Genomic DNA, 25212 nt, shown 5'->3' with positions numbered 1-25212 from the left:
ATGAAGGAAGAAGAGGAAAACTTTATTCAAACAGGAGGTAAGCAGCATGAAAAATAAAAGGTAAGTCAAATGGCGGTATTTTTAAGGTGAGCATAAGCATTTTGCATAAGACTGTGTCTATCTGAGGTTAAGATCTTTCTTAAACTAAAACAAAAGTCACTAATAAATATCCTTGTGTACCTCTAAATCATGACCTCCAAAGTCTCTCCTCTGTTTAACAGCTTCTGAGCTTTATAACCATATAGAATCAATACTAACCAATGCAGTGAGTTTCTGTAACTCTCTGAGACAGGCCAGTAAGTCAGAACAAGTGGAATAGAGAAATTGAGGCAGATAGCTAAACAGTGGTTGAGTTGAGCACTGACCCATGAACCCGAGGTCACAGTTCGATTCCCTGTCAGGGCCATGCCTGGGTTTTGGGCTTAGTCCCTGTAGGAGGCATGCAGGAGGCAGCCAATCAATGATTCTCTCTCATCACTGATGTTTCTATCTCTCTCTTCCTATCTGAAATCAACAATTTTTTTTTTCTTTTTAAGAAAGAAACAGTAGTTTGGAGCCATCTAGTAAATCCTTTCTTTCCTAAACCAGGGACACTTGAGAGTAAATGGTTTGCACTTCTCCCCAACTAGAGGGTAAATAGTTTAAATCGCCGTACTCAGGGAGACAGCAGAAATCCAGTTAGTGCCATTTGCCAACCACACCCAAGATGAAGTTAAGAGAATAAACCTTATTCTGGTACATCAGCATAAAGCCGATGAATATTCTATTGAGATCCTCCCCCAAAACTTCCCCTAAATGCCCAGCCTTTAAAACCCCTCAAAGCGAAGGTTGTTGGCATAATAACAATGCTACAGCTAATAAACATGTCTTTGTGCTCATGTACCTATGCCTTCAGCTAGGGTAAAAATCTGGAAATTACTCATTTGAAGGATATGCATACTTAAAATTACAATGGGCACTGCCAAACTCTTTCTCCCAGGAGCACACCCCAGCCTCTCCCCCTCCCCTCCCATCTTTCCCCACAGGCATGCATTTCCTAAATGCTTAGGGACCCCACAGGCTTACAACCAGGGCAGCAGCAAGCAGTGACAGTTCACCCCAGGCAAACCTCCTGAACCGACCCCCAAAACCCCCTTTTCTCTGACTTCTTACTGAGCCAAAGCAGCCTGGCCTAGGCTCATTTCCCCAGGCCTTCCTTGTCTCACCGTCTCCAGCTTTAAATACCCATCTTCTAAAACTCACCTGGATTTGTGCTATGAAATTTCTCCTGCACAAAGTCAAGAACCCACACACTACCGGCCGGCCCTAGGCAGACCCACTCAGGGCCAGGTCCCCTTTCTGGTAATATAACCATCATCCAACAGCCAGGAAGACGTTCTGAATTAAATCCTTGTGAACAACTGGCATCAGACACCAAAAGCTTGGTTACTTTTATTACTCATAATCCATCAAGCTCATGAATGAACACCCTTACTTATTTTATAATTGCTCATCCAACTCCTGAAACTTAGTCACCTTTTTACACTGTATATATTTCTTCTCTTTAACCATTCGCTTTCTTAAAAGGCAATAATATCTGTCACTTCAATAGACCAGCCAGTTGCCTCCTAACACATTCACTGGTTTATTTAGTCCTTAACAGCACAAATGAAAAGTACTCTTTTTTAAAAAAAAAAATATTTTTATTGATTTCAGAGAGGAAGGGAGGAGAGAGAGAGAGAGAGAGAGAGAGAGAGAGAGAGAGAGAGAGAGAGAGAAATATCAATGATGAGAGAATCATTAATCAGCTGCCTCCTGCACACCCCCTACTGGGGACAGAGCCTGCAACCTGGGCACGTGCCCTTGACCAGAATCAAACCAGGGACACTTCAGTCCGCAGGTTGATGCTCTATCCACTGAGCCAAACAAGCTAGGGCTGAAAAGTACTCGATATGGTTGCAAAAGTGGAAACCAGGTAAGCATCTGTAAAGAGGAGGGCAATCATATGAGTTGTGAATCCTGCAACTCTACAGACTTTTGGGGAGAAATGTAAAGAAATTAGCCAGGGAAAACATGTTTAAGGTTTTCAAAGTCATTTTCATTTACAAGGACCCTAACTACCTAAAACCACACAGGAAAGGCCAGAGATAGAGTGAAAGTTATAACCAGAAACATTTAATACGAAGTCATTGTACTCACTGTCTGATGGCTTCTGTCACAGTAACGCAGCCCAAAATAATCAATCTCCACGAGGTTTATGTGACGGAATACGTGGTCAAGGACAACGGAACCTCTTGTTGACTTCTGCAAAAATAATTCACAGTTTTATTTTTATATTTAACAAGGTGTTTTGTTATTCTCAGTGGGATACAGTCAGTCCTCATCTTTTATTAGCTTTGCTCACAACAGGAACAATTTTATTAACCCACAGTTCCCTCTATAAGTTTTGCCTTAGTTACAAAGGGGAAAAAAAGGAGTTTTTAAGTCATGTGTATGACAGAAATTGCCTTGGAAAACAATCTTAAAATTGTAGTGGGTTTTAAATTAATATAAACATATTTTCTTGTGGTATTGTAAATTATCTTCACGACAAAATTCTTTTAATAAAGAATCATTTATATAAAGAGCATCTAATAAATTCATTAAAAAACACACTTATTTTGGTTAAAATCCCACAACTCTTTCACTTTAAAAAGCAATTTTCACCTACAGTGTTACTCTCACAACCAATACAGAAGATATATATACTAGTAAAATTTAAATAACAATAGCCAAAGCTTTTATTTTCAGCCCTCAACTAATAAACCCATAGATTAAAGACGACAAAGTTGCCGAAACTGGTTTGGCTCAGTGGATAGAGCGTCGGCCTGAGGACTGAAAGGTCCCAGGTTCGATTCCAGTCAAGGGCATGTACCTGGGTTGCGGGCGCATCCCCAGTAGGAGATGTGCAGGAGGCAGCTGATCGATGTTTCTCTCATCATCGATGTTTCTAACTCTCTATCTCTCTCCCTTCCTCTTTGTAAAAAATCAATAAAATATATTTTAAAAAAAAAAAAGACGACAAAGTTAATGTTCTGAAAGGCCCTAGTGAAAATATCTTACGGTATCTCTTTCATAAAAGCAAAAACAAAGGAAACATTCCCCTTGGCTGCTTTGTAAATGCTGACACCTACCTAAAAATCTAATCTCTCTTCTCCCTCTCCCACTACATACGTATACAGATTCTTTAAACTAAGATTCTTATCATCTGATTTAATAGCGGTCGCCAACCTTTTTGACCTCATGGACCACCAGTGGTCCGAGGACCACCGGTTGGCAACCGCTGAATAGATTAAATACCAATTATTCACACATAAGAGAGAAACATTTAATCAGCAAGCACTATTCCACATACCACATTAATCTTGACAATAATCCGTTTCGATGGTACACATACAGATATATATGGTTCCTTTCTTTTGCCCCATCACTGGCAGATATAACAGGATAGTAAACAAAAAAAAAAAAAAAAAAAAAAGCCCCCCAAGAAGTCACATATTGTGTTAATGAAGTAGGGCTCTGTTCAGTTGCATTTTCCCTCAGAGACTTCAGGTTGCATGCTCACTCCTGTAGGGTGAGTACTCAATATTGCACTGCTTTTAGAAAATGAATTTCTAATGTAAGGGAAATGTTTTGATTAAATGTGTAATAAAATAGGTGATAAAAGCACACACTGGGAGAAAATGATTCGTATGTCAAATCCCATAGGTATTTTGTTTTCCTCTAACTTATGTTGGATAAACTTAAACTGGTCCCTTTTCAAAACCCATTAGATTTATAAACAAAAAGCACTTCCATGATGGATCTTTAGGTTGTTGGCATAATAACAATGCTACAGCTAATAAACATGTTTTTGTGCTCATGTACCTATGCCTTCAGCTAGGGTAAAAATCTGGAAATTACTCATTTGAAGGATATGCATACTTAAAATTACAATGGGCACTGTCAAAAAGACCATTACAATTCATTCAATAAGAGTGTGTTTTCCCACACCCTTGCCAACATTTGGATTGAACAAAATTTTTCCAATTTGATTGAGCGAAACGGGAGAGGGGGTAATTGCTCTATCATATATGTGCTTACTAATCAATTGCATTTCCTAGCATTTGGATTAGGCATTCTCTAACCCAAATTTAATGAGCAAATTCTACTAAGTGCTTCTAATACAATTTTACTTAATATATTTAGCTCTTCACTCTGTCTGGAAGTTATTTTTGTACTTGTGATAAGGGCCTAAATTTGTCTCAAAATGGATAGACAACTGCACCATCTCTCACCAGGAAGGCCATCATTTCTTTGGATTTGAAACAACTTTATCATCTACTAAATGAACCCTCATTCAATTCCACGAATTATTCCTGGACCAATCCTCTAAGATTGTAATGAGTTTAGTTTAATTTGTTGATTCTTTTTTTCAAAATTATCTTTGCCAATTCTTAGGCATTTTTCTCTACTAGAGGAAGTTTAGAACCATCTTGCCAATTTAATGAACAATTCTGTTGGGAATCTGATGAATAAAATTTAATTGACAGAACTGGAGAGGATGATATCTTATATGGTTTTCTTTTATATCCTTCAAGGAAGGTTTATGCTTTTTTTTCATGTAGATCTTATAAAATTCTACTTGGACTCTGTGGCAGGCAGAATTTATAAAGTGGCCCCCACCAATTCCTGAGCCAGTTTCCCAGCATTTTTGAAGCAGTAAACAGAAATAGGCAGGCAATCCACCAGCCTCCTTTCCCTTGCCCCGTGAGAGCAGTGACTTTGTAGGTTTGGGCCCAAGAACCAAGCCAGGGTCCCAAGTAAAAATTCTGAGTAAGAGTATAGGAAATTTAAATGGTATACTATAAATAGCATCATGAATACAGTTTACCATAGCAATGGGAGTGCATCAAGCAGAATTCTTGGTTGCAAACAATAAAAGTTGACTCTGAATTTACTGGAAAGACACTGGGCATCTTGCAGTTCTATAAGACCACCTGGATGGTTGCTTGGGTCTTCGCCTAATCCCAGCATATCCACAGCCACTAAATTTGGAGCAATCTTTAATCCATCACTTCTTCCTTCCATTGTTCTGCCCATGTTTTGGAGTATGGTTTTCAACTTCAGTTGTTTCACATTTGCTCTTTGCCTCAAAAAATGTTTTTAATAGTTTCTGGCCGGCTGAGATCAGCCTTTCTTATTTTCCAGGCTCTGCTATGGAAAATGCACACATATCTTTCCTGTTACTTCAAAATATTTCTGGAAGGCTGGCGTATGAGGCTAGTGTTCCATCTTGATCTAATCTCCTTGGGTTCTTACTCCAGGTCAGGCACAGACAGGGACAGACAGAGTAACTAGGATAGGTAGAGCCACTCTGACCTACTTCTCCTATCCCAAGTGGGTAAAGGAATGCTTCATAAACAAAAGGAGAATGAATTATCCTTTAACATATACTAGGGGCAGATTTAAAAATTATATATATATATATATATATATATATATATACACACACACATATTTAAATCTGTCCCATTTCAGTGCTATAATTACATATAAAAATGTTATATATATTTTATATTTTATATAAGTTATATGTTATATTATAATTTACATATAAATTTATAAATCAATTTTTATATATATACATATATGTGTGTATATATATATGTATATATATATATATATATATATATATATTTATACCAAGGTTGTCTTTATGAAAAATATTTTATGCTTCTATTTCCACAAAAAAGTTAGCTTTTTCATACATATAGTCTATTTGTAAAGTATAAAAAAGATATAATACTCTACTCATGAAGAACATACAGAAAAGCAAGCTTGAAAAACCAGTTTAGTAGTTTGGAAAGTATATAGAAATTGCAAAAATGTCATGCATAGGAGAAATCACCATTTTCCAAATTATCATTCCAAAAATACCAGAACATAGTCTGTCGATACTCTGCAACAGTTTTGCATTTAACTAGAATCTGGGGCTGAAAATTCTTTACAAATATCACCCTTCAACATATTTGTTATCCTGTACAGAGAAACCACAAGGAAAGCATGCAGTGTTGTGCAATGACTCCAGAGCTGACCTATGAGTAAACATGGTGTCTCATAATGCCCTGTACAGCTGTCTATACTACCGGTGTGTTTACATACACCTGGAACATAGCCAGGTGAACCTCAGAAATACTATGGTTCTGCACTATTTTAAGCAAACATGTATGTGACAAGCTCTTAATTCTCATCTGTCATCCTGTAATATGACAGGACTCAGAAAGCATGGATGGCAGCAGTAAATCAGCTACCAGGTGGGGGGTGCATTTCACCAGCTCACATTGCTGCCAGCCTGCCCTAATTGACCCCTATTGGAATTCCCTGTTAGAATTTCATTATCATGCTTTCTGCTGCTACATTTATGAACAATTTCATTCTTCATGTGGATTCCTCATAGAAACTACCTCTGGGCTATCTTTGGCAGTTCGAGTTGAAAGTCTTCAGGTTAAAAAGAAATCACAATTGAGGCCGAAACCGGTTTGGCTCAGCGGATAGAGCGTCGGCCTGCGGACTGAGGGGTCCCAGGTTCAATTCCGGTCAAGGGCATGTACCTGGGTTGCGGGCACATCCCCAGTGGGAAGTGTGCAGGAGGCAGCTGTTCGATGTTTCTCTCTCATCGATGTTTCTAACTCTCTATCTCTCTCCCTTCCTCTCTGTAAAAAATCAATAAAATATATATTTAAAAAAAAAAAAAAAAGAAATCACAATTGAGTAAAAAAATTAAGAACCAATAGAGAACTGACATAAGGGCCAAAGAACAGACTAGAAATATCCTGGGTAAGTTTTGGGATTTATTACTATAAAAGAACAAGTAAGTACCATCAAGGATATTATAAAAGAAATAAGGCTTCATTCGCTCAAATATTTATTGATTACCTGTTAATGCCAGCAAATGATTAACCTCTAGAAGATGAAAAAAGTATACTAATAAAAAGGCGAGAGGAGAGCACAGTGCTCCCAGAAGGTAATACAAAGAACATCTATGGTGGAAGCATTGATTGGCCCATCAGAACCTTAAAGGAACCCTGGGGCCAGAATGACTACAACTTCTAAGAAACTTCTAGAAAGTGAGACAGGGAAGGAGTTGGTTTTCATCAGAAGCATTTTTTGTACATCTGATTAGTTAGCATGCACGTTTTATTTGCATAAAAACATTTTTAAAAAGCGAAAGTATGCCAAGTGGAAACTAGTCATTACCTTTTTGGCTCATGGAGGTAGTTGTTTTGTGGATCAGGTTCATGCACTAAGAGGTTTGTTAAGTAAGTGAAATTTGCACAGAGACTAAATGGGATTATGGTGTTGAGCCGTCAATTTGACCGTGTTTACATAGAAACAATTCACACTCTCCATTGCCCCCCCCCAAAAAAAGTTATTCTAAGATTTTTTAGTCTAAATTCTTCCTAAGCCCTTTGAGCAGCAAACCTCACTATTACATACAGACCAACAAATACCATGTGGAGGCTACGTGCCCCACCCCTTAAATGCTGAGGCCCAGGCTTCATTTCAAAGTCAGATGGTTACTGTCATTTCAAGTTTAAGGAAAACTTGTCTCTTAACTTTACTTCTTTCAGTGCTTGGCAAAAGAAAGACATGAATATGATTGTATTTATTACTGTTCCAGGTCTTTCTGACCATTTCTAGGAGAAATTACCCAAATGAGGAATTTCTAAGATGCTACAAGATAAAACGTAACTGTAACCAGAGCACTTAGTAACATGCCCAAGGATTTTCTGAAGGAAGAATTTTAAAACTGTCTTCAACACATAATGGACCTCCACTAATGAGACGTGAGAGTGGAGCAACAATGCAAATATCAGGAAAGGAATTCATGAGGCTGCCCTGGGTCTTGGCTTGTCTCTACTGTTCTCTTTATCTGGAATATCTTCCCTCCTCTCTGTCATCGTCAAAACCACACCTACCCTTCAAGACCCAGTTCTGATTGTCACCTTCTCCATAAAGCCTGCCCTTATCCCCTCAACCTCACTATGACCTCTGCCTTCATTGAACCTACAAAGTGTCTCATTTTTGCTTATCTCCAAGACTTACACTAGTCTGTCTTTATTAAAACCATTTTCTTTTTTTGGTTAATCCTCACCCAAGGATATTTTTCCCCCCATTGATTTATAGAGAGAATGGAAGAGAGGGAGGGAGGGGTGAGAGAGAGAAACGTAGATGTGAGAGAGAGAGAGAGACATCGATTGGGTATCCTCTGCACATGCCCTGACCAGGGCCGGGGATCAAACCTGCAACCAAGGTACATGACCTTGACCAGGAATCAAACCCTGGACCCTTTGGTACTCGGGCTGGCGCTCTATCCATTGAGCCATACCATCCAGGGCAAAGCTATTTTCTATTTCTCTTAATTTTTCAAATATTTAGACATTTTGAAAGCAAGTATTGAGTTATACACCACTTCCTTTCCAGCCAGTCCAATAATTTACACACAGTAAGAACTGCCTAAAAGTTCACTGAATTAATGTGAAGGGCCAACAAACAAAGAAGAGAGACGCAATACTGGAAACATGGTGGCCTATGAACTAAACCTCTCTTCCTGCCTCTTTATAAAGATGTCCATTTTTCTTGACCAATCAGACCTACGAAAGCAAAGAAAAAGCTGAGTAGATTCAGTTATCTTGGCCTCAGTATTTATCTGATTTAAAGCTACTTAAGTTTACTTTTAATTGTTTCAGTGTCACATAATTCCAACAGACTCAGACTCTAAAGGTAGCCTAAGAACAAGTAGCTTATATTTGAAATTTATAAGATATCAAAAAATAAAGGGACCCAAGATTAAATTTTTATATGTAAATCTTATAGACATATACCGTTTTCTTTATGTAACGAAATAAATGTGACAGGAATTTGGTTTTTCATCATCAGGAAAATAAAAGAGATTAGATATGAAACAGTTAAGAAGAAAATAAAAGAAAGCAACTGACTTTATTTTATAACTCCATTCAGAAAAACTTCACTTAAATGTTACACTGTATTAATTTACTTTTCAAATGAGAGTAAATAAATGCCTGTGACATATTTTTGGATTGTGAATTATGTGCCACTTAAATCTCAGCCAGTAGAGATAGATTACTTTTATTACTGACATACTAGCAACATTCTGGAAAGAACAGAAATGCAAGAGGCTTATAATCTTAGAGAAAGACTCCCAAGTAGGACAAGCTTATTAGAAAATACCATCAGTGAGACTTTCAACCAGAACAAAGAATTCTTCTTCAAATGAGTAATGACACCTTTACTGATTAACACGACACTACAAACCAGAAAGGCAGGTTTTTACCAGCTGCACAGAATAACTATTACATTCAAGACAAACACCTTCACAAAGTTAACTTCTTCACAAAGGAGGAATAAACCCTTCAAAAAAGTATTAAATGTTATGCCTTTAAAATTCACCATATTTTTATTTAGCAGTTTAACCTATTAGATTCCAAGTTCTCTGGGAAAACATAAATCACATGAATTTCTTTTAGCTCAGGCCCGTCAGGATAAGGTAAAGTAGAGGCGTGGAGACATTTCTCAGGCACCAATGGTAATTGCTTCTCAGACCAACTATTGATAACCACCATCTGATGGGTGTGTTTTTTCCCCATTACAGTTTACATTCAATATTACTCTGTATTAGTTTCAGATGTACAGCATAGTGGTGGTTAAACAAGCATGTACTTTACAGAGTGGTTTGCCCCCGATATTTCAGGTACACACATGGCCTCATACAAAGTTATTACAATATTATTGACTATATTCCCTATGCTGCAATTTAAATCTCTGTGACTGTTCTGTAAGTACCAATTTGTCCTTCTTAATGCCTTCACTTTTTTCACCCAGCCCCCAAACTCCTCCCCTCTGTCAACTGTCAGTCTGTTCTCTGTATCTGAGTCTGTTTGTATTTTGTTTGTTCCTTTATTTTGTTCTTTAGATTCCACATATAAGTGAAATCATATGGTGTTGTCTTTCTATGTCTGACTTATTTCACTGAGCATAAGTCACTGAGCAAAGGTTCATTCGTGCTGTCGCAAAAGGTAAGATTTCATTCTTTTTTACAGCTGAGTAGTATTCCATTGTATATGTGTACCACAGCTTTTTTATCCACTCATCTTTTCATGGGAACTTGATTTGCTTCCATATCCTGGCTATCTTACCTAACAATAGACAAACATGTAAATTAACCATCCCTCCACTACGCTCACCAGCCAATCAGGAGAGTATGCAAATTACCCCAACAAAGATGGCAGTTAATTTGCATACGTAGGGCGAAGCGAAGACTGAAGTCTCCGTCCAGGGCCACAAAGACTGAAGGCTCCGTCCAGGGCCATGAAGACTGAAGGCTCCGGCCGGAGCGAAGGCCTGGGTCCCCGGTGCCGGAGGAAAACCGGTGCCAGCAGCCAGGGGAAGGGAAGGCCTATTGCACGAATTTCTTCGTGCAACGGGCCTCTACTTGTTAATACTGCTGCAATGAACATGGGGGTGTGTATATTCTTGAATTAGTGTTTCGGGTTTCTTCGGTTATATTCCCAGGAGCAAAATCACTGGGTCCTAAGACTGTTCCATTTTTAACTGTTTGCAGTCACACCATACTGCTTTTCACAGTGGCTGTACCAATCTGCATCCCCATCCACAGAGGACAAGGACTCCCTTTTCTCCACATCCTCACCAACACTTGCTGTTTGTTGATTTATTGATGAGAGCCATTCTGACAGGTGTGAGGTGGTACCTCATTGTGCTTTTAATTAGCAATTCTCTGATAATTACTGATGTTGAGCAACTTTTCATATGTCTATTGGCCATCTGTATGTCCTCTTTGGAGAAGTGTCTATTCCAGTGATGGCGAACCTTTTGAGCTCGGCGTGTCAGCATTTTGAAAAACCCTAACTTAACTCTGTGCCGTGTCACATACAGAAATTTTTTGATATTTGCAACCATAGTAAAACAAAGACTAATATTTTTGATATTTATTTTATATATTTAAATGCCATTTAACAAAGAAAAATCAACCAAAAAAATGAGTTCGCATGTCACCTCTGACACGCGTGTCATAGGTTCGCCATCAATGGTCTATTCAAATCTGCCCACTTTTCAACTGGGTTGTTTGTTGTTCTGGTGTTATCTGAGTTCTTCACAAATTTGGGGTATTGACCCTTTATCAGATGTATCATTGGTGAATACTTCTAGCATCTGATGGTTTTTGATTAAGAGTTACCTTCACTGCTAGGTGAGAAGTTTTTAAAGAAAGCTCTCAAGCCCTAGCTGGTTTGGCTCAGTGGATAGAGTGTCGGCCTGTGGACTGAAGGGTACCAGGTTCAATTCTGGTCTAGGGCACATGCCTGGCTTGTGGGCTTGATACCCAGTATGGAGCATGAAGGAGGCAGCCATTCAATGATGCTCTCTCATCATTGATGTTTCTACCTCTCTCTCCCTTCCTCTCTGAAATCAATATATATATATATATATATATTTTTTTTTTTAAAAGCCCTCAGTCATAAAAAGAGTAAAATGTGTTTATTTTTCAAGGTGCAGCTTATATTTCTCATATTCAAAAGTTTGATCACACTAATGAACTTTTCTCAGACTTTATCTAATGTTTTTGCTATCTATTGCTATGTAACAAATCACCTCAAAACTTAGTGGCTTAAAGCGACAACCACAATTTGCTCATGACTGCAATATGGGCAGGGCTTGGAAGAAATGACTAAGTATCTGCTCTATTTGATGTTGGCTAGAGAGAGGTTCAGAGGGGCTCGAGCACCCACGGTGGCTTCATTCACATACTGACATCTCACATGAAGTCAGTGGACATTTTCATAACCACAACCTTTCTTTAAATTTTTAAAGTAAAAATAAAAGTGTTTATGCATCCTGAAAAATGAAATATTGAGAATTTATTAATAATCTTGCTTTATTCAGGACATTTAAATGCTTCTATGTTTAAAGCTCATGACCCTTATAGAGCAGGAGAACATGTGTTGGTAAAACTATCTACCCTAAATGTATTATGTTTAATAAATTCAGGGGAAAAACAATAAACATTCTATTTTATATGAAAGATTTAAGGCAAAGTTTTAAAAATCCATTCATCTTCTACTCATAATTTTTTTCAAAGTGTGGTACAGCACTGATGGCTGCAAACTTTTTGACTCTCTTCCCATCAAGAGGTCTAATTCCCTTCTCCTTAAGTCTGGGCTGGCCTATGACTGCTTTCTCTGACAGAAGTGTTGCTAAGCCAGGTCCAGAACAGCTTTTAAAACTGCTTTGTCGTTAGTGTCTTGGAATCCTGAGCCATCATGAAAGAAGTCTAACCACCCGGCTACAGAGACCATGTGGGGAGACCCTGAGACTCCATAAGAAGAAGTGGGGCTCAGCTAGCCCAACCTTTCAGACACCTGTCAAGATGCCAGGCTTGGGAATGAAGACATCCTAGGCCTCCAGATGAGCCCAACTGCCTGAACCACACCAACAAGTCCGCGGTCAATGCCACATGGAGAACTATTGCCCAGCGAAGCCTTCTCACTGTCCTGATCTAAAACCATGAAACATAATAAAATGAATGTTTCAAGCCACTAAATTTTGGGTAGTTTTTTAAATACAACTACATGACCTTAGATAATAAGATTAATGGTAACACCCAACTGTTCTTAGTCTAGAAATGCAGAGCCCCATGAAGAAGAGACAAAGCATGTACCAAGACACTATTGCTTCTTCTGTCTTCTGTTACAATTAGATATGTAAAACACACTCGTTAGGAAATTCAGAAAGTTCCAGTGAAAACCTATTTCATACCCACCTTTCATCTCCCTGCACAGTGGCCCTCGCTTCCACCCTGGCCTCTGGCATACCTGGAGGCTAATCCTTGGATACCTTGGCACCAGCTTGTTATCTGGAGCTCCTGAGTCTCCATTGTTAACATGATAAATATTTGGTTTCCTTAAGTAGAAAGTCTCCTTTAATGCAAGTGCGTCTTTTCCCGGGTGGTGGTACTAGTGGGTAAGACATGACACGTGTTCCCAGGCTCCTGTGTTGTTTCATCATATTATCATGATCAAGCCCATATTTTACTACAATTTTTTTTTTTCAGGATTGGGAAGAGGAATTTTTTAATCTTGTACAACAGCTCCTTCAAGCTTGAAGGGATGCCTATTGGTCAAACCCAGAACAATCTGAGTATCAAAACAAATGAAAATATCAGATTACAATTCCCTGAGAGGAATCCTTGAGTCCATTTGAATATAAACATATCTATATATAATTAAGCCTAATATGCAAATTGTCCCTTCAGGAGTTCGACCGGGAGACAGGGAGTTAGATCACTTGCTATGACGTGTGCTGACCACCAGAAGGCAGCGCGGAACGAAGGCAGGCCCTGGCTGGCAGCTGGCAGCTGGGGAAGGAAGGCCCCAATAGGCCCTGATTGCTGGCCAGGGACCCTACCCATGCATGAATATCGTGCACCAAGCCTCTAGTAAATGAATAAAAAAAGAGAAAGCACTTCCTTATAACAAAATGCCAACTAATAAAATTAGAAGGAATGACAGAATTAGAAAACAATCAATGATTCAGGTGAGAAATATCAGCAATGCTAAAATGAGTGGGTGAGCCCTGGTGGTGTGACTCAGTTGAGCGTAGTCCCAAGCATCGAAAGATCACCAGTTCGATTCCAGGTCAGGGCACATACCCAGATTGCGGGTTTGACCCCAGTCAGGGCGCTTACCAGGAGTGGAATAAACTGCCATCATGTGCCACCTGACATGATGCAACAAACAAATACAACTCCATTTCTATCTTTTCCATGCCAAAGATATTTAACCTGAATTTAATACAGAGGAAACATAAGACAAACCCAAATTAAGGACATTATGCAAAGTACCTGGCCTAATCTTTTCAAAAACAGTAAGGTCAAGAAAGTACTGAGTAACTGTTCTAGACTGAAGGAAAGTTAAAGGACATGTGAACAAAATCTTACAAATAATCTTGGATTAATTTGCTCTAAAGAACAATATTGGGACAATTGGCAAAATGTGAATGGGGTATGTGGATTAGATGGCCACACTGTATCTAATTCCTATGTTGGTAGTTGGTCCCTATCACATTATCTAGTGGGGTCCTTGTTTGTAGGTAACCTGCACTAATGCATTCAAAGGTAATGAGCCTCATGTTTTCAATTTATAAATGTTTTAGTAAGAGAGAGAAAAAATAATGATAAAGCCGATGTGGTAAAATGTTAACAGCATCTGTGGTGAAGGGTATAAAAGAGTTTATACTGTTTATAAGCCACTCACCTTCCCAACTTTAAAATTTGTGATTTTTGTTTTTTTGTTAATCCTTGCCCAAATATATTTTTTCCGTTGATTTTTTTTTTTTTTTTTAGAGAGTGGAAGGGAAGGTGAAAGGGGGAGAGAGACAGAGAGAAACATAAATGTGAGAGAGACACATAGATTGGTTGCCTCCTACACATGCCCCTACTAGGCTGGGGATAAAACCTGCAACCCAGGAATGTGCCCTTGCCCAGGAATCAAACCCGAGACCCTTTGGTTCCAGGGCCAACATTCTAACCACTTAGCAACACGAGCCAGAGCAAAAATTTATGGGATTTTTTAAATTAAATTAACTTAGGGGACATTCCAAATTTAAAAGATCAAGTGTGGTTTCCTTAATATTTTTATGTCATAATATTTCAAAGCCACATAAGTCAGAATTATGTAAAATAATAAAATTAACAATATTAACATTTATTGGCACATATGAGTACTTTACATATGCTAATTCAATCCTGGCCCTATGAGATGATAATAATAATAGCTAATCCTTACTGAGCATTTGCCACGCACCTGGCACTGTTCTAAGAGCATTGCGTCTTCCCATAAATCCTCATATCAACTCAAGAAAATAGGGGTTATTGCCGGGAGCCGGTCCATCCTTGCTGTTTCAAGGGACCTGGCATATATGGCATACAGTTCTTAATATGTTTGCTCACCTTCTTGGCGCTGTGTTTTAACCAAGGTCACCTCTCCGAGAAAGGTTGTTTCTCCAGGTAGGAATTTTTCCCTTAAGTCAGGGAGGGGATGCCTCTCCTAGAAAGGTTGTTTCCCCAGGTAGGAATTTTTCCCTGAAGTCAGGGAGGGGATGAAACTCCTTAACTAAGTGCCAGGCGGGTAGTTAATCACTACAAACAATCATGCTTAAGGTACATAATCTTTACTCCCTGGAATGGAGATAAGAAACGCCCTAACCTTTGTAATAGAGATTGATAGGATTGAATCAACTGGTATAAATACAGATGTAACAAGACAGCAAAAGACAGAACTTAGAACACAGAACTCATGAGACAGAACTTCAGACACAGAACTTAGAACACAGGGCTTGGAAGACAGGACCAAGAGAGACAGAGCCTAGGCACAGAACCTACACAGAACGTTCTCTAGAGACAGAAGAACTTCGCTGGAGAGAGCATGCCGGAGGATCCTGGACAGGGACTGGCCTCGGAGCCTGGAGGCAGAGCCTGGCGAGAGAGCATGGCAGGGGATCCTGGACTGAACCTGACTGCGGAGATTGGCAGGAGAGCCTGACTAGAACCTGGTGACTGAACCTGACTGGAGAACCTGGACAGAACCTCTCTGGAGATCCTAAGCAGAACCTCTCTGGAGATCCAGACCAGAACTTGGCTGGAGATCCTGGCTGGAGATCCTGGCTAGGCTGCTGATCAACTGAACGCTGTCTCCGTGTCCTTCCTTCTTCACCGACTCCGTCCACACCTTTGGGGACCCCTGGACCTGCTGGGGCTGGACCCCGGCAGGTTATTATTTTCCTCACTTTAGAGACAAGATCATTGGAACCTATGGGCTAAGCAGTTTTCCTAAGAGGACACCGACAGTACATGGCAGAGCCAGGATTCAAGTCCAGGCTGTCTGGCTCTAGAGCCTGTGCTCCGAAATGTCTTTCCGCTGTCTCAGGAGAGCTACAGGCTGTGGCTGCAGCCAGAGTTTTCTCAAAACTCCCAGGGAGAGGGCTCTTAAAATTCCTGTGTGGAAAAGGGCCCACCTGGGTTAACTACAGATTTTAAAGCTCTTTGAAGTTACCTCGCCAGAAATTTTAATTGGTTTGGGAAGATGCTGTGGCTGCTATTTGGATGTGTCTAATTCTACTGTCCCAGCAGGCCTCATAGGTCACTGTACTGGTAAGTAAAGTGCTCTTGAGGACCAAGCAGTCTCCCAGTAACTCAGTTGATGGATGGGTCCCCGGTTTGATGGCTCATACTCATCCACTATAACACACACGTTTTATCCTTGGTGATTTCCCACTGCCCAAGAGTCCACTTAGCCTGCCTGAGGAAGAGACACCCATTAAAAGTCATAGAGCCTGACTGGCATGGCTTAGTGGTTGAGCGTCAACCTATGAACCAGGAGGTCTGGGTTCAATTCCCAGTCAGGGCACCTGCCCAGGTTGTGGGTTGCAGACTAGCTGCCCAATGTGAGGCATGCAGGAGGCAGCCAATCAGTGATTCTCCCTCATCACTGATGTTTCTATCTCTCTCTCCCCCTTCCTTCCTCTCTGAAATCAATAAAAAATATATATTTTTAAAACTCATAAAAAAAATAAAACCCATGTATGTAAGAGCTCTTGAATGAGGAAGACCAAGATTAATAACTGAACAAAAAGTCTAAGAAGCCCTGGCTGGTTTGGCTCAGTGGATAGAGCGTAGCCCTGTGGACTGAAGGGTCTCAGGTTTGATTCTGGTCAAGGGCATGTACCTTGGTTGCAGGCACATCCCCAGTAGGAGGTGTGCAGGAGGCAGCTGATCAATGCTTCTCTCTCATCAATGTTTCTAACTCTCTATCCCTCTCCCTTCCTCTCTGTACAAAATCAATAAAATATATATTTTTTTTAAAGTCTAAGAAAAAGACAAAAGAAAATAAGGGCAGAAAGGTAACAGGGACTTTCAAGGAGATACTATTAGAACACACAAAAAAGCTTTCCAAAACCAAACTGCATGATTTCTGAAATTAAAATTAAAATAGACAAAGTGGAAAAGGGCATTGTCACTACTAAAAACCCATTCTATGTACTGAAAGGTCAAAGAAACATCCCAAGTACAAATATTAGAGACATGAAAGACAGAATGAGGTGACAGAACATGCAGAAAACAGGCTTTCCTGAAAGAGAAACACTAACGAATGGAGAAAAAATAATTAGAAGGGAAAGAGGAGACAAACAAAAGAAAACCTCTCTGAGCTGAAAGAAGGGATAATTCTCCAGACTGAAAGTGCCCACAGCAAGCTGAGGCAGCATTAACTAAGATAAAAAAGACACATGCCTGGGCTTGTAAAATATTTAAGATGGGACGGGAAATCATCTGCAACCACACATCTTACTATTGCATTAACATGACTTTACTATTCAACTGTCCGCATTAACATGACTTTACTATTCAACTGTCCGCATTAATATGACTTTACTATTTCAGGAAGCTTTTATCCAGCAAGATGAAGTCACAGATAATTTTATTGTTGGTTTCAGGAACTTTCCAAAAACCCATTTATCTGAACAATGGACAGCTAGGCTAATCCTTATTAAATTCCCCTTACTCAGCCCACCAGTCTTAAATTATTTCATCAAAAACCTTCTCTAATTCCATGTCCTTGCACTGAACAACCTGTCTCATACCAGACCCTAATAAACCCCATAAATTCCCCATCTCTGTCCTCCCTCCTCTGCAACGCTCTGCCAATGTCATGGTCTTCCTTATTGCAGGAGGCAATAAACTTGACATTGCTTCGTCTACAGGTTATTCTGCAGTCAGCAGTCAGAGACTCTAAAGATTAAGAGGAAATCATATAGGTATTCAAACAAATAGAACAGAGGACTTACAGAGGAAAAAGAATCAGCTAAGCATCAGATTCCTCAACTGCGACACTGGAAAACAGAACAAATGTTCAACAATGACAACCAAGAGAAGAAGCCCAACCAAGATTCCTTCACGTGTCAGGGAAGACCAAAAACACCCAAAACAACCTTTTAGAACAGTCAAGGGCTAAGAAACTGTTCAACCAATAAACCCAATCGGAGGACATCTTGAAAGATGCACTCTAGACAGAAATCTGAAGATATGGAAGACAAAGAAGAGAGAAAAAGGAGGCCCAATGTAACAGGATGAAGATAATATGACCAGGAACTTCTAATTTATAGTTTAAATATTTATTAACGACATATAATGCCAAAAAAACACACCCCACAATAAACAAGAACAAGAAATTCTTACCTCTATAGATAAAGCCTAAGATGGGGGAATAGTTATTATTTAACTTTTATGTGTTAATTCAGAATTTTTATTTATAGCTGCTCTGACGGTATCCAGTGGGAAAGTAACGTTTAATAGAACAGAAAAGGAAAGAACGCCCATGTTTTGAGATGGGTAGAGAACTGATGAGAAATCTGACCATGTAGCAAAAGAAGGGAAAAGAGTGAATGTTAACAAGAAAGTACAATAAATGATACATTTAAAAAATAGATGTGTGAACGAAAATAGGAGTTCTGTGGAAAGTAACCTCCAAGTAATACGATCATAAATTCCTAACTAGACAGCTCAAGGTGGGCAGTCCTGCCTCAGGCATACAGATCTTTAGTAAAAGGTTTAATTTTGCTGTAAGCAGCCCTGTCTGTTGTTTCTGTGCACTTAGGCTAACACACCTTTGAAATAAGCCTTAACCACCCTCAAGAGAACACGTGATCTTGTTAATTGGCCTGTAATCCAATCCTCACCTTGCTTTCTCTATGTAATCTTCCTTACATCCCCTCTTTAATTTCAAATGCATAAAAGCTGGAGAACTGTTATTCTCCAGAGCATCTGAGATCTTGCTCCCCAGCATATGTCATCAGTTAGGCTTAACTAAACTCTTATAAAAATTCTCTACAGGTCTGGACATTCTTAGATCGACAGATGGAAAGAATAAAAACAAACACAGCTTTTATGATGATAAATGTGAGTGGTAAAAGAGCTCAACAATCTTTCTGAAAAGTAATCAGAGAGTAGCTATCACAGATACCCTTAGAACTCGCTATCTCACTTCAGGGAATCTATTTTATGGAAATAAAATCACCCACTATACAGCCAAGGATGTTTATTGAAGCATTATTTGAGGCTGGCAAAAAAAAATTCCCCAGTTCACATGACCATCAATAGAAGATTTCTAGAATAAATGATAACCATCCTAACTTAGAAATTAGAATTGGATAAATGTGCATTGAGTTGAAGTGATGCCCAAAAGCAGAATCGTGTTTTAAATGGGTGATGAGGAATTACAGCATGTTTCACTTTTGCAATTCAAATTTTATAATTTCAAAAACATCCAGAAAAAGAAAAGGAAGGAAGGAAAGAGAAGGTGGTGGGGAGGTCATTCCATGCCAGGAGAACCTCAGAGATCACTGTTCAGAGGCAGCTGAGGGCGAGTCAGGGACCTGGGCTTCACCCAGCTCTGCTCCTGACTCACTCCGCAACCTCAGGTGAGCTGCCTAAGCTCTCGGGGCCCCAGTTCCTTCATTTGTGAAATGGGATAACAACTAAATAAAGGTCCTCTCCAGTTCTGGCAATCAATGAAAAAACGAAGCCGTGGACTGAATCCTTTGGAAACCTCCACTAACTGCCTTTCTCAGTGAAAACTAACTTACCCAGGAACTGGTTGAGTGCCCACAACCCACTTCTTCTTCCCTCCTTCTTCCCTCCTTCCCTTCCTTCCTCCCTGGAGGCATGCCCAATCCCACACCCAGAAGGAAATCCACCCGAAGGCCATCAACACACCTGCCAGACCCACACACAGCCACAGCGCAAACTGTTCACTGGAGCCCCTTTGACAAACAAGGCTCTTCCAGTTTCATAGGAAAGGCAATACATCCCACCCCAGGGTATTACTGGCTAAGCAGTAATTGAAAATAATTTTAAGCAGAAAATATTTCTTTGCATCTCAAATTTATGGGATGACATAAAAAGGGAGAACTACTATTAGAACCCAGGTTTTACAGGCTCTCTGAGCTCATCATGCTTCTGAAGACAGTCTTGTTCCAGAGCCCTGCTATTTCATATTTCTGTTCCTTCAGCACTTCTACAGAGGATGTGATGCGCAGGTGTTTATTGCGCAAAAGATGGTTGGTGTTCTCAACTCACTCACTCTCCTTTGCTTAGACTTCTACTTACTTTATTCCGTTCCCTTCTCCACTTTTAAGAATCAACCAAATGATTATTACACACCTACACCATGTCAGTTCTACATTCAACCAAAAATCTTCAGAGGCAACAGAGGACCAACAGTCGCTAAAAAATCAATTACTTATTCGTTCTACAAACATGCACAGAGCACGTACCATACAATACTAGAGACTTTCAATACTTCATTTAAACCTCATAACAATTGTGTCTGAAAAGCAAGAGCAGCCTCAATTTTACAAATGGGATAATTAAGGTTTGGGGAGGTCAGCTGAGTGACTTGTCCAAGCCATGGAACCAGGAAGTGCTGAAGCCCAGATGTGCGCCCTGGGCTCCTACACTCAGTGTCCTTTCTGAACATGATGCTAAGATTCAGAAGAGCAGAGAATTCCTGACTAGAATAATTAGAAACACCTTCCTTAAAAAAAAGAAATTCATGCCCAGGCCAGTGTGGCTCAGTTGGTTGGGCATTGTCCAGTACACCAATAGGTCACAGGTTTGATTCCCAGGTTGTGAGCTCCATCCCCAAGGAGGGGGCATGCAGGAAGCAGCTGATGGTGTTTCTCTCTCATCTATGTTTCTCTCTCTCCTTCTCCCTTCCTCTCTCTCTAAAGTCAATAAAAACATATTTTTTAAAAAGAAATTCAAGATATTAAGTAGTCAACACAGCTTTTATAAAGGAGTCCTCCATGTTTAAATTCAATTATTCTAAGAAATAAAAACCTTCTAAAGCTACTTTTAAGGATATATCAAAACATGTACCTATTCAACAAGCCTTTTTTTACTGTTGTAATAGAAATTGCAGACTATAAACTTTAGCTATAGAATCTCCTTAAATATAGCAAAATAGCAAATGATCATGACTGCTCTTGAATCACAGAAAGAAAGACAAGAAAGGAAAAGATGATAGGCAAGCATTGAATTCATAATGGGTTTGGTTGTCAAGTCAATCCACTCTTTTTTTTTTCTTTTTCTTTTATGAGTTTATTTGAGCCAGGGAGCAAGATCTCAAATGCTCCCCAGTCAATCTATTCTTCATGTGCACTGCAGTCCTACAAATTTTCATTACATGCTGTCTCCATCAATTTATTTTGTTCTGGTTCATATCTTTATTTTATATCTCTCTAACATTTGGGCAAGTTATAGTCCTTTGAAAGATGTTGTAAAATATTGGGAGATAGAGAGGATAGAGAGAGTCTATCAATCAAAATAATCTTAGTTGAATATAACTTTCCCAACGAAATAACCTTGTGAATACAGAGTTGTAGTCCTGAGCAGAAAAGGGTTGTATATCTGATAACCATTAAAAAATAGTTATCTGAATTAATGTTTTTTAAAAAAATGAAATGATTTTGGATATTGTTTTGTAAGTAATGAAATAGATCTAACCTAAGAACTTTGCCCCAGAGTTTATTTACAACCAGAGTGAGACTAGAATCCAGTTGTCTTAACTGCTCCATGTTTATCTTGCTCACTGATTTAAAATGTCATTTAGGCCTGGCCAGTGTGGCTCAGTGGTTGAGCGTTGACCTATGAACCAGGAGGTCATGGTTCAATTCCTGGTCAGGACACATGCCAGGGTTGCTGGCTGGATCCCCAGTGTGGGGTGTGCAGGAGGCAGCCAATTCATGATTCTCTCTCATCATTGATGTTTCTACCTCTCTCGCCCTCTCCCTTCCTCTCTGAAATCAATAAAAAATTAAAATGTTAATCAGGTTAATACCTTATAAGCAATAATTTTCCCTTTAAAAGTTGCAGCAAAATCAAACTTTAATCATTCAAATTACCACTGACTTACTTTTTCTGAAATTTTTATACATATTCATTAATCCTCAAGTAGTAAAGTACCAACTAAAACTTCTTAATTCCTTGGATTTTTTGTGTATGTGAAATAGTTAATATATTAGAAGAAAACACAAAGGTACTATAAGAATTTATCATTTAAAATCTATACAAAGAATAATTTTTAGAATGTCAATCACCAACTCCTAAATTACAGGTTTTGAAGACAGAATTTTTCCTGGCATTTATTAACAGCAAATTTCACCTGGTTTCTTTAGTGCTTTAGGGAGTTTAACCAAAATGCACATTAAATGTTGACAAGGGGCAAGAGGTAAAGTCTTTGTTTCAAAGCAACTTGAACAGTATGCGTTTTAACCAGTTCTTGCCCTTGGAGAGCTGTGCGGTCCACTACAGTCATCACTAGCCACGTGTGGCTACTGAGTCCCTGAAATATAGTTAGTCCAAAGTAAGACATGCTGTAAATGTAAAATACACACAGAATTTTTTAAAAAATTAATTTTATATTGACTACCTGTTGAAATAATATTTTCTACATATTGGATTAAATAAAATGTTATCCAAAAATTTTTTTTTTACTTTTTTAATGTGGCTACTAGAAAATTAAAAATTGCCTATGTGGCTCAGTTGGTTAGAGCATTGTCCCAATATGTCAAGGTTGTGGGTTCAATCCCTAGTCAGGGCACATACAAGAAGCAACCAATGAATGCATAGATAAGTGGAACAACAAATCAATGTTTCTCTCACACTCACTCTTGTTCTCTCTCTCAAAAAAATCAGTATTTAAAAAAAATGTTTAATTACCTATGTGGTTCACATTATGCTTTTACTGTCAGCATTATGCTATAGCTTTTCTTGCTAAAGGAACACACTGCTGATAGCTAGATGCATGGGCTGGAGAAAGGGTTCTGATAGCCCTGATTCCTCATTCTTTTATGATCAAACCTCCATATCTAGTCCTGGCTCTGCTCTTAACTAGCTGTGACCTGGAACTGCCATTTAACCTCTCTGGCCCTAAATCCTCAGCTGTAAACCTAGACAACATTTACTACCAAGGCATCATTTTAAAGAGTGAAGACGCTGAGACCACATTTCCTGCCTCTGCTTCACTGGTTCACTGCTCTTTTTCCATGCCCAGCTGCACCACACCCTCTTCCTGGTTTTATCTCTTCAGTGTCCCCACATTACAACTCTAATCCCAGGGTCTGTGCTAAGAATCTCTTTTCAGGAAAAGGAGTGTGGATAAATCTGAGCAAATCTACCTCACTGTGGGGGAAACACATTCAGCACCCCGCCCCCTCCTCAGCTGAAGATAACAGGACTTCCCACAGTAGGTGGCCCAAGGAGTTACTTGCAGTATCAAAGGGAGGCAGAGTGCTGGGCGTTATCCCAGCCCAGACAAGGCTATGTGACCTGCGGCAGGTCTGCTGAATCCCATTCCAACTCCATTTCCTTATTTGCAAAATGCATTAATACCACCTGCCTAACCCACATCACAGGCTGGCTTGGAAGATCAAATAAAACATACCTAGCAGCTCCCTTTAAATGCACAAGGCACCGCGAACATGGCTAGGGCTCATTTCTAACATAAAATGCTAGTCAGCGCACAATCACAGCATGTTTTGCACTAACCAGGCTCTGCAGCACTGAGAGATAACAAAAGGGCACATTTTGACAATTTGCTAAAATCATTTATTTTTTAGGGGAAAAAATAGGAGTATTTTAAGTTTATAAAAAAAAAATAGCAAGATGCAGAGTAATAAACTATTTACATTCATTCTGCATTTACTATGCACTAGGCACTGTTCCACATTCTTAACATTATCGGGTTCAATGGACATAAGACACTGGGTGATAGGGGAGGCTAGGGGACTGTCTAGGGTGGGGGGATAAAATGGATACATATGTAATACCCTTTGTAATACTTTAAGCAATTAAATAAATAAATAAATAAATAAATAAATAAATAAATAAACTCACACACACAAAAAAAACATTATCGGGTTCAATCAGAACCACCTCTGTTACAGATGAGGAAACTGAGGCAGAAAGTAACTAGCCTGCCGGGGTCCAACCCCAGCAGGTCCAGGGGTCCCCAAAGGCGTAGACGGAGTCGGCAAAGAAGGAAGGACACGGAGACAGTGTTCAGTTGATCAGCAGCCTAGCCAGGATCTCCAGCCAGGGTCTCCAGCCAAGTTCTGGTCTGGATCTCCAGCCAGGTTCTGTACAGGTTCTCCAGCCAGGTTCAGTCACCAGGTTCTAGTCAGGTTCTCTTGCCAATTTCTGTAGTCAGATTCAGTCCAGGATCTTTTGCCATGTTCTCTCCAGCGAAGTTCTTCTGTCTGTAGGTTCTGTGTAGGTTCTGTCTGTAGGTTCTCTCTTCTTAGTTCTATCTGAAGTTCTGTCTCACTGTCTTGTTGCATGTGTATTTATACCAGTTGATTCCAATCCTATCAATCTCTATTCCAAAGGTTAGGGCGTTTCTTATCTCCATTCCAGGGAGTAAAGATTATGTAGCTTAAGCATGATTGTTCGTAGTTAAAATGATTAATTACCCGCCTGGCACTTAGTTGAGGGGTTTTATTCCCTCCCTAACTTCAGGGGAAAATCCCTACCTGGGGATTCAACCTTTCTCAGAGAGGTGACCTTGGTTAAAACACATAGTGCCAAGAAGGTGAGCAAACATATTAAGAACAGTATGCCATATATGCCAGGTCCCTTGAAACAGCAAGGATGGACCGGCTCCCGGCACTAGCCCAAGGCCTTAAACATGAACCCAGCCTCATGGTTGCAACTGTGCTGTCCTGCCTCCAATGCATATAGTCTCTTGGTATAAATTAAAAGGAATATTTTTGGGTCTGTGCATCAATATATATTAACACATACGTATTTTATATAGATTTGGAAGAAATTAAGCAGTGATTAATTTCTTCAGAGAGAGAAGTTAGCAGGATGTGGTGTGGGCTCCCCAGGGTTTCAATGGGCTGGCATGACCTGCTTCCCACTGGGATGCCAAACCAAAGAAATACTGGGCATCTGGGGCCAGAGCAGGCGAGGGCCGACTGATGGAACAGGAGCCTCTGGGCCCTGCTGCTGCACCCCACGGAGTCTGATCAGAGCCACGTTGTCAGACTCCATTCTGGCACTGG

The 25212-nt window shown here is 39.7% G+C and overlaps 1 protein-coding gene across 4 annotated transcripts in view; it reads right to left on the bottom strand.

The window, feature by feature from the left end:
* Nucleotides 1–25212, bottom strand: part of EPB41L4A (erythrocyte membrane protein band 4.1 like 4A) — a 206585-nt gene that overhangs the window by 125700 nt on the left and 55673 nt on the right. For all 4 annotated transcript variants that reach the window (XM_059693915.1, XM_059693918.1, XM_059693917.1 and 1 more), the window contains exon 3: nucleotides 2179–2283. In XM_059693915.1, coding sequence (XP_059549898.1) covers nucleotides 2179–2283 — 105 coding nt within the window. The remainder of the gene's footprint in view (nucleotides 1–2178; nucleotides 2284–25212) is intronic.

Source organism: Myotis daubentonii, chromosome 4, assembly GCF_963259705.1.
Source record: "Myotis daubentonii chromosome 4, mMyoDau2.1, whole genome shotgun sequence".
Lineage (NCBI taxonomy): Eukaryota > Metazoa > Chordata > Mammalia > Chiroptera > Vespertilionidae > Myotis > Myotis daubentonii.
The sequence above is the reverse complement of the archived record's forward strand: the minus strand, read 5'-3'. Positions and strand labels throughout refer to the sequence as shown.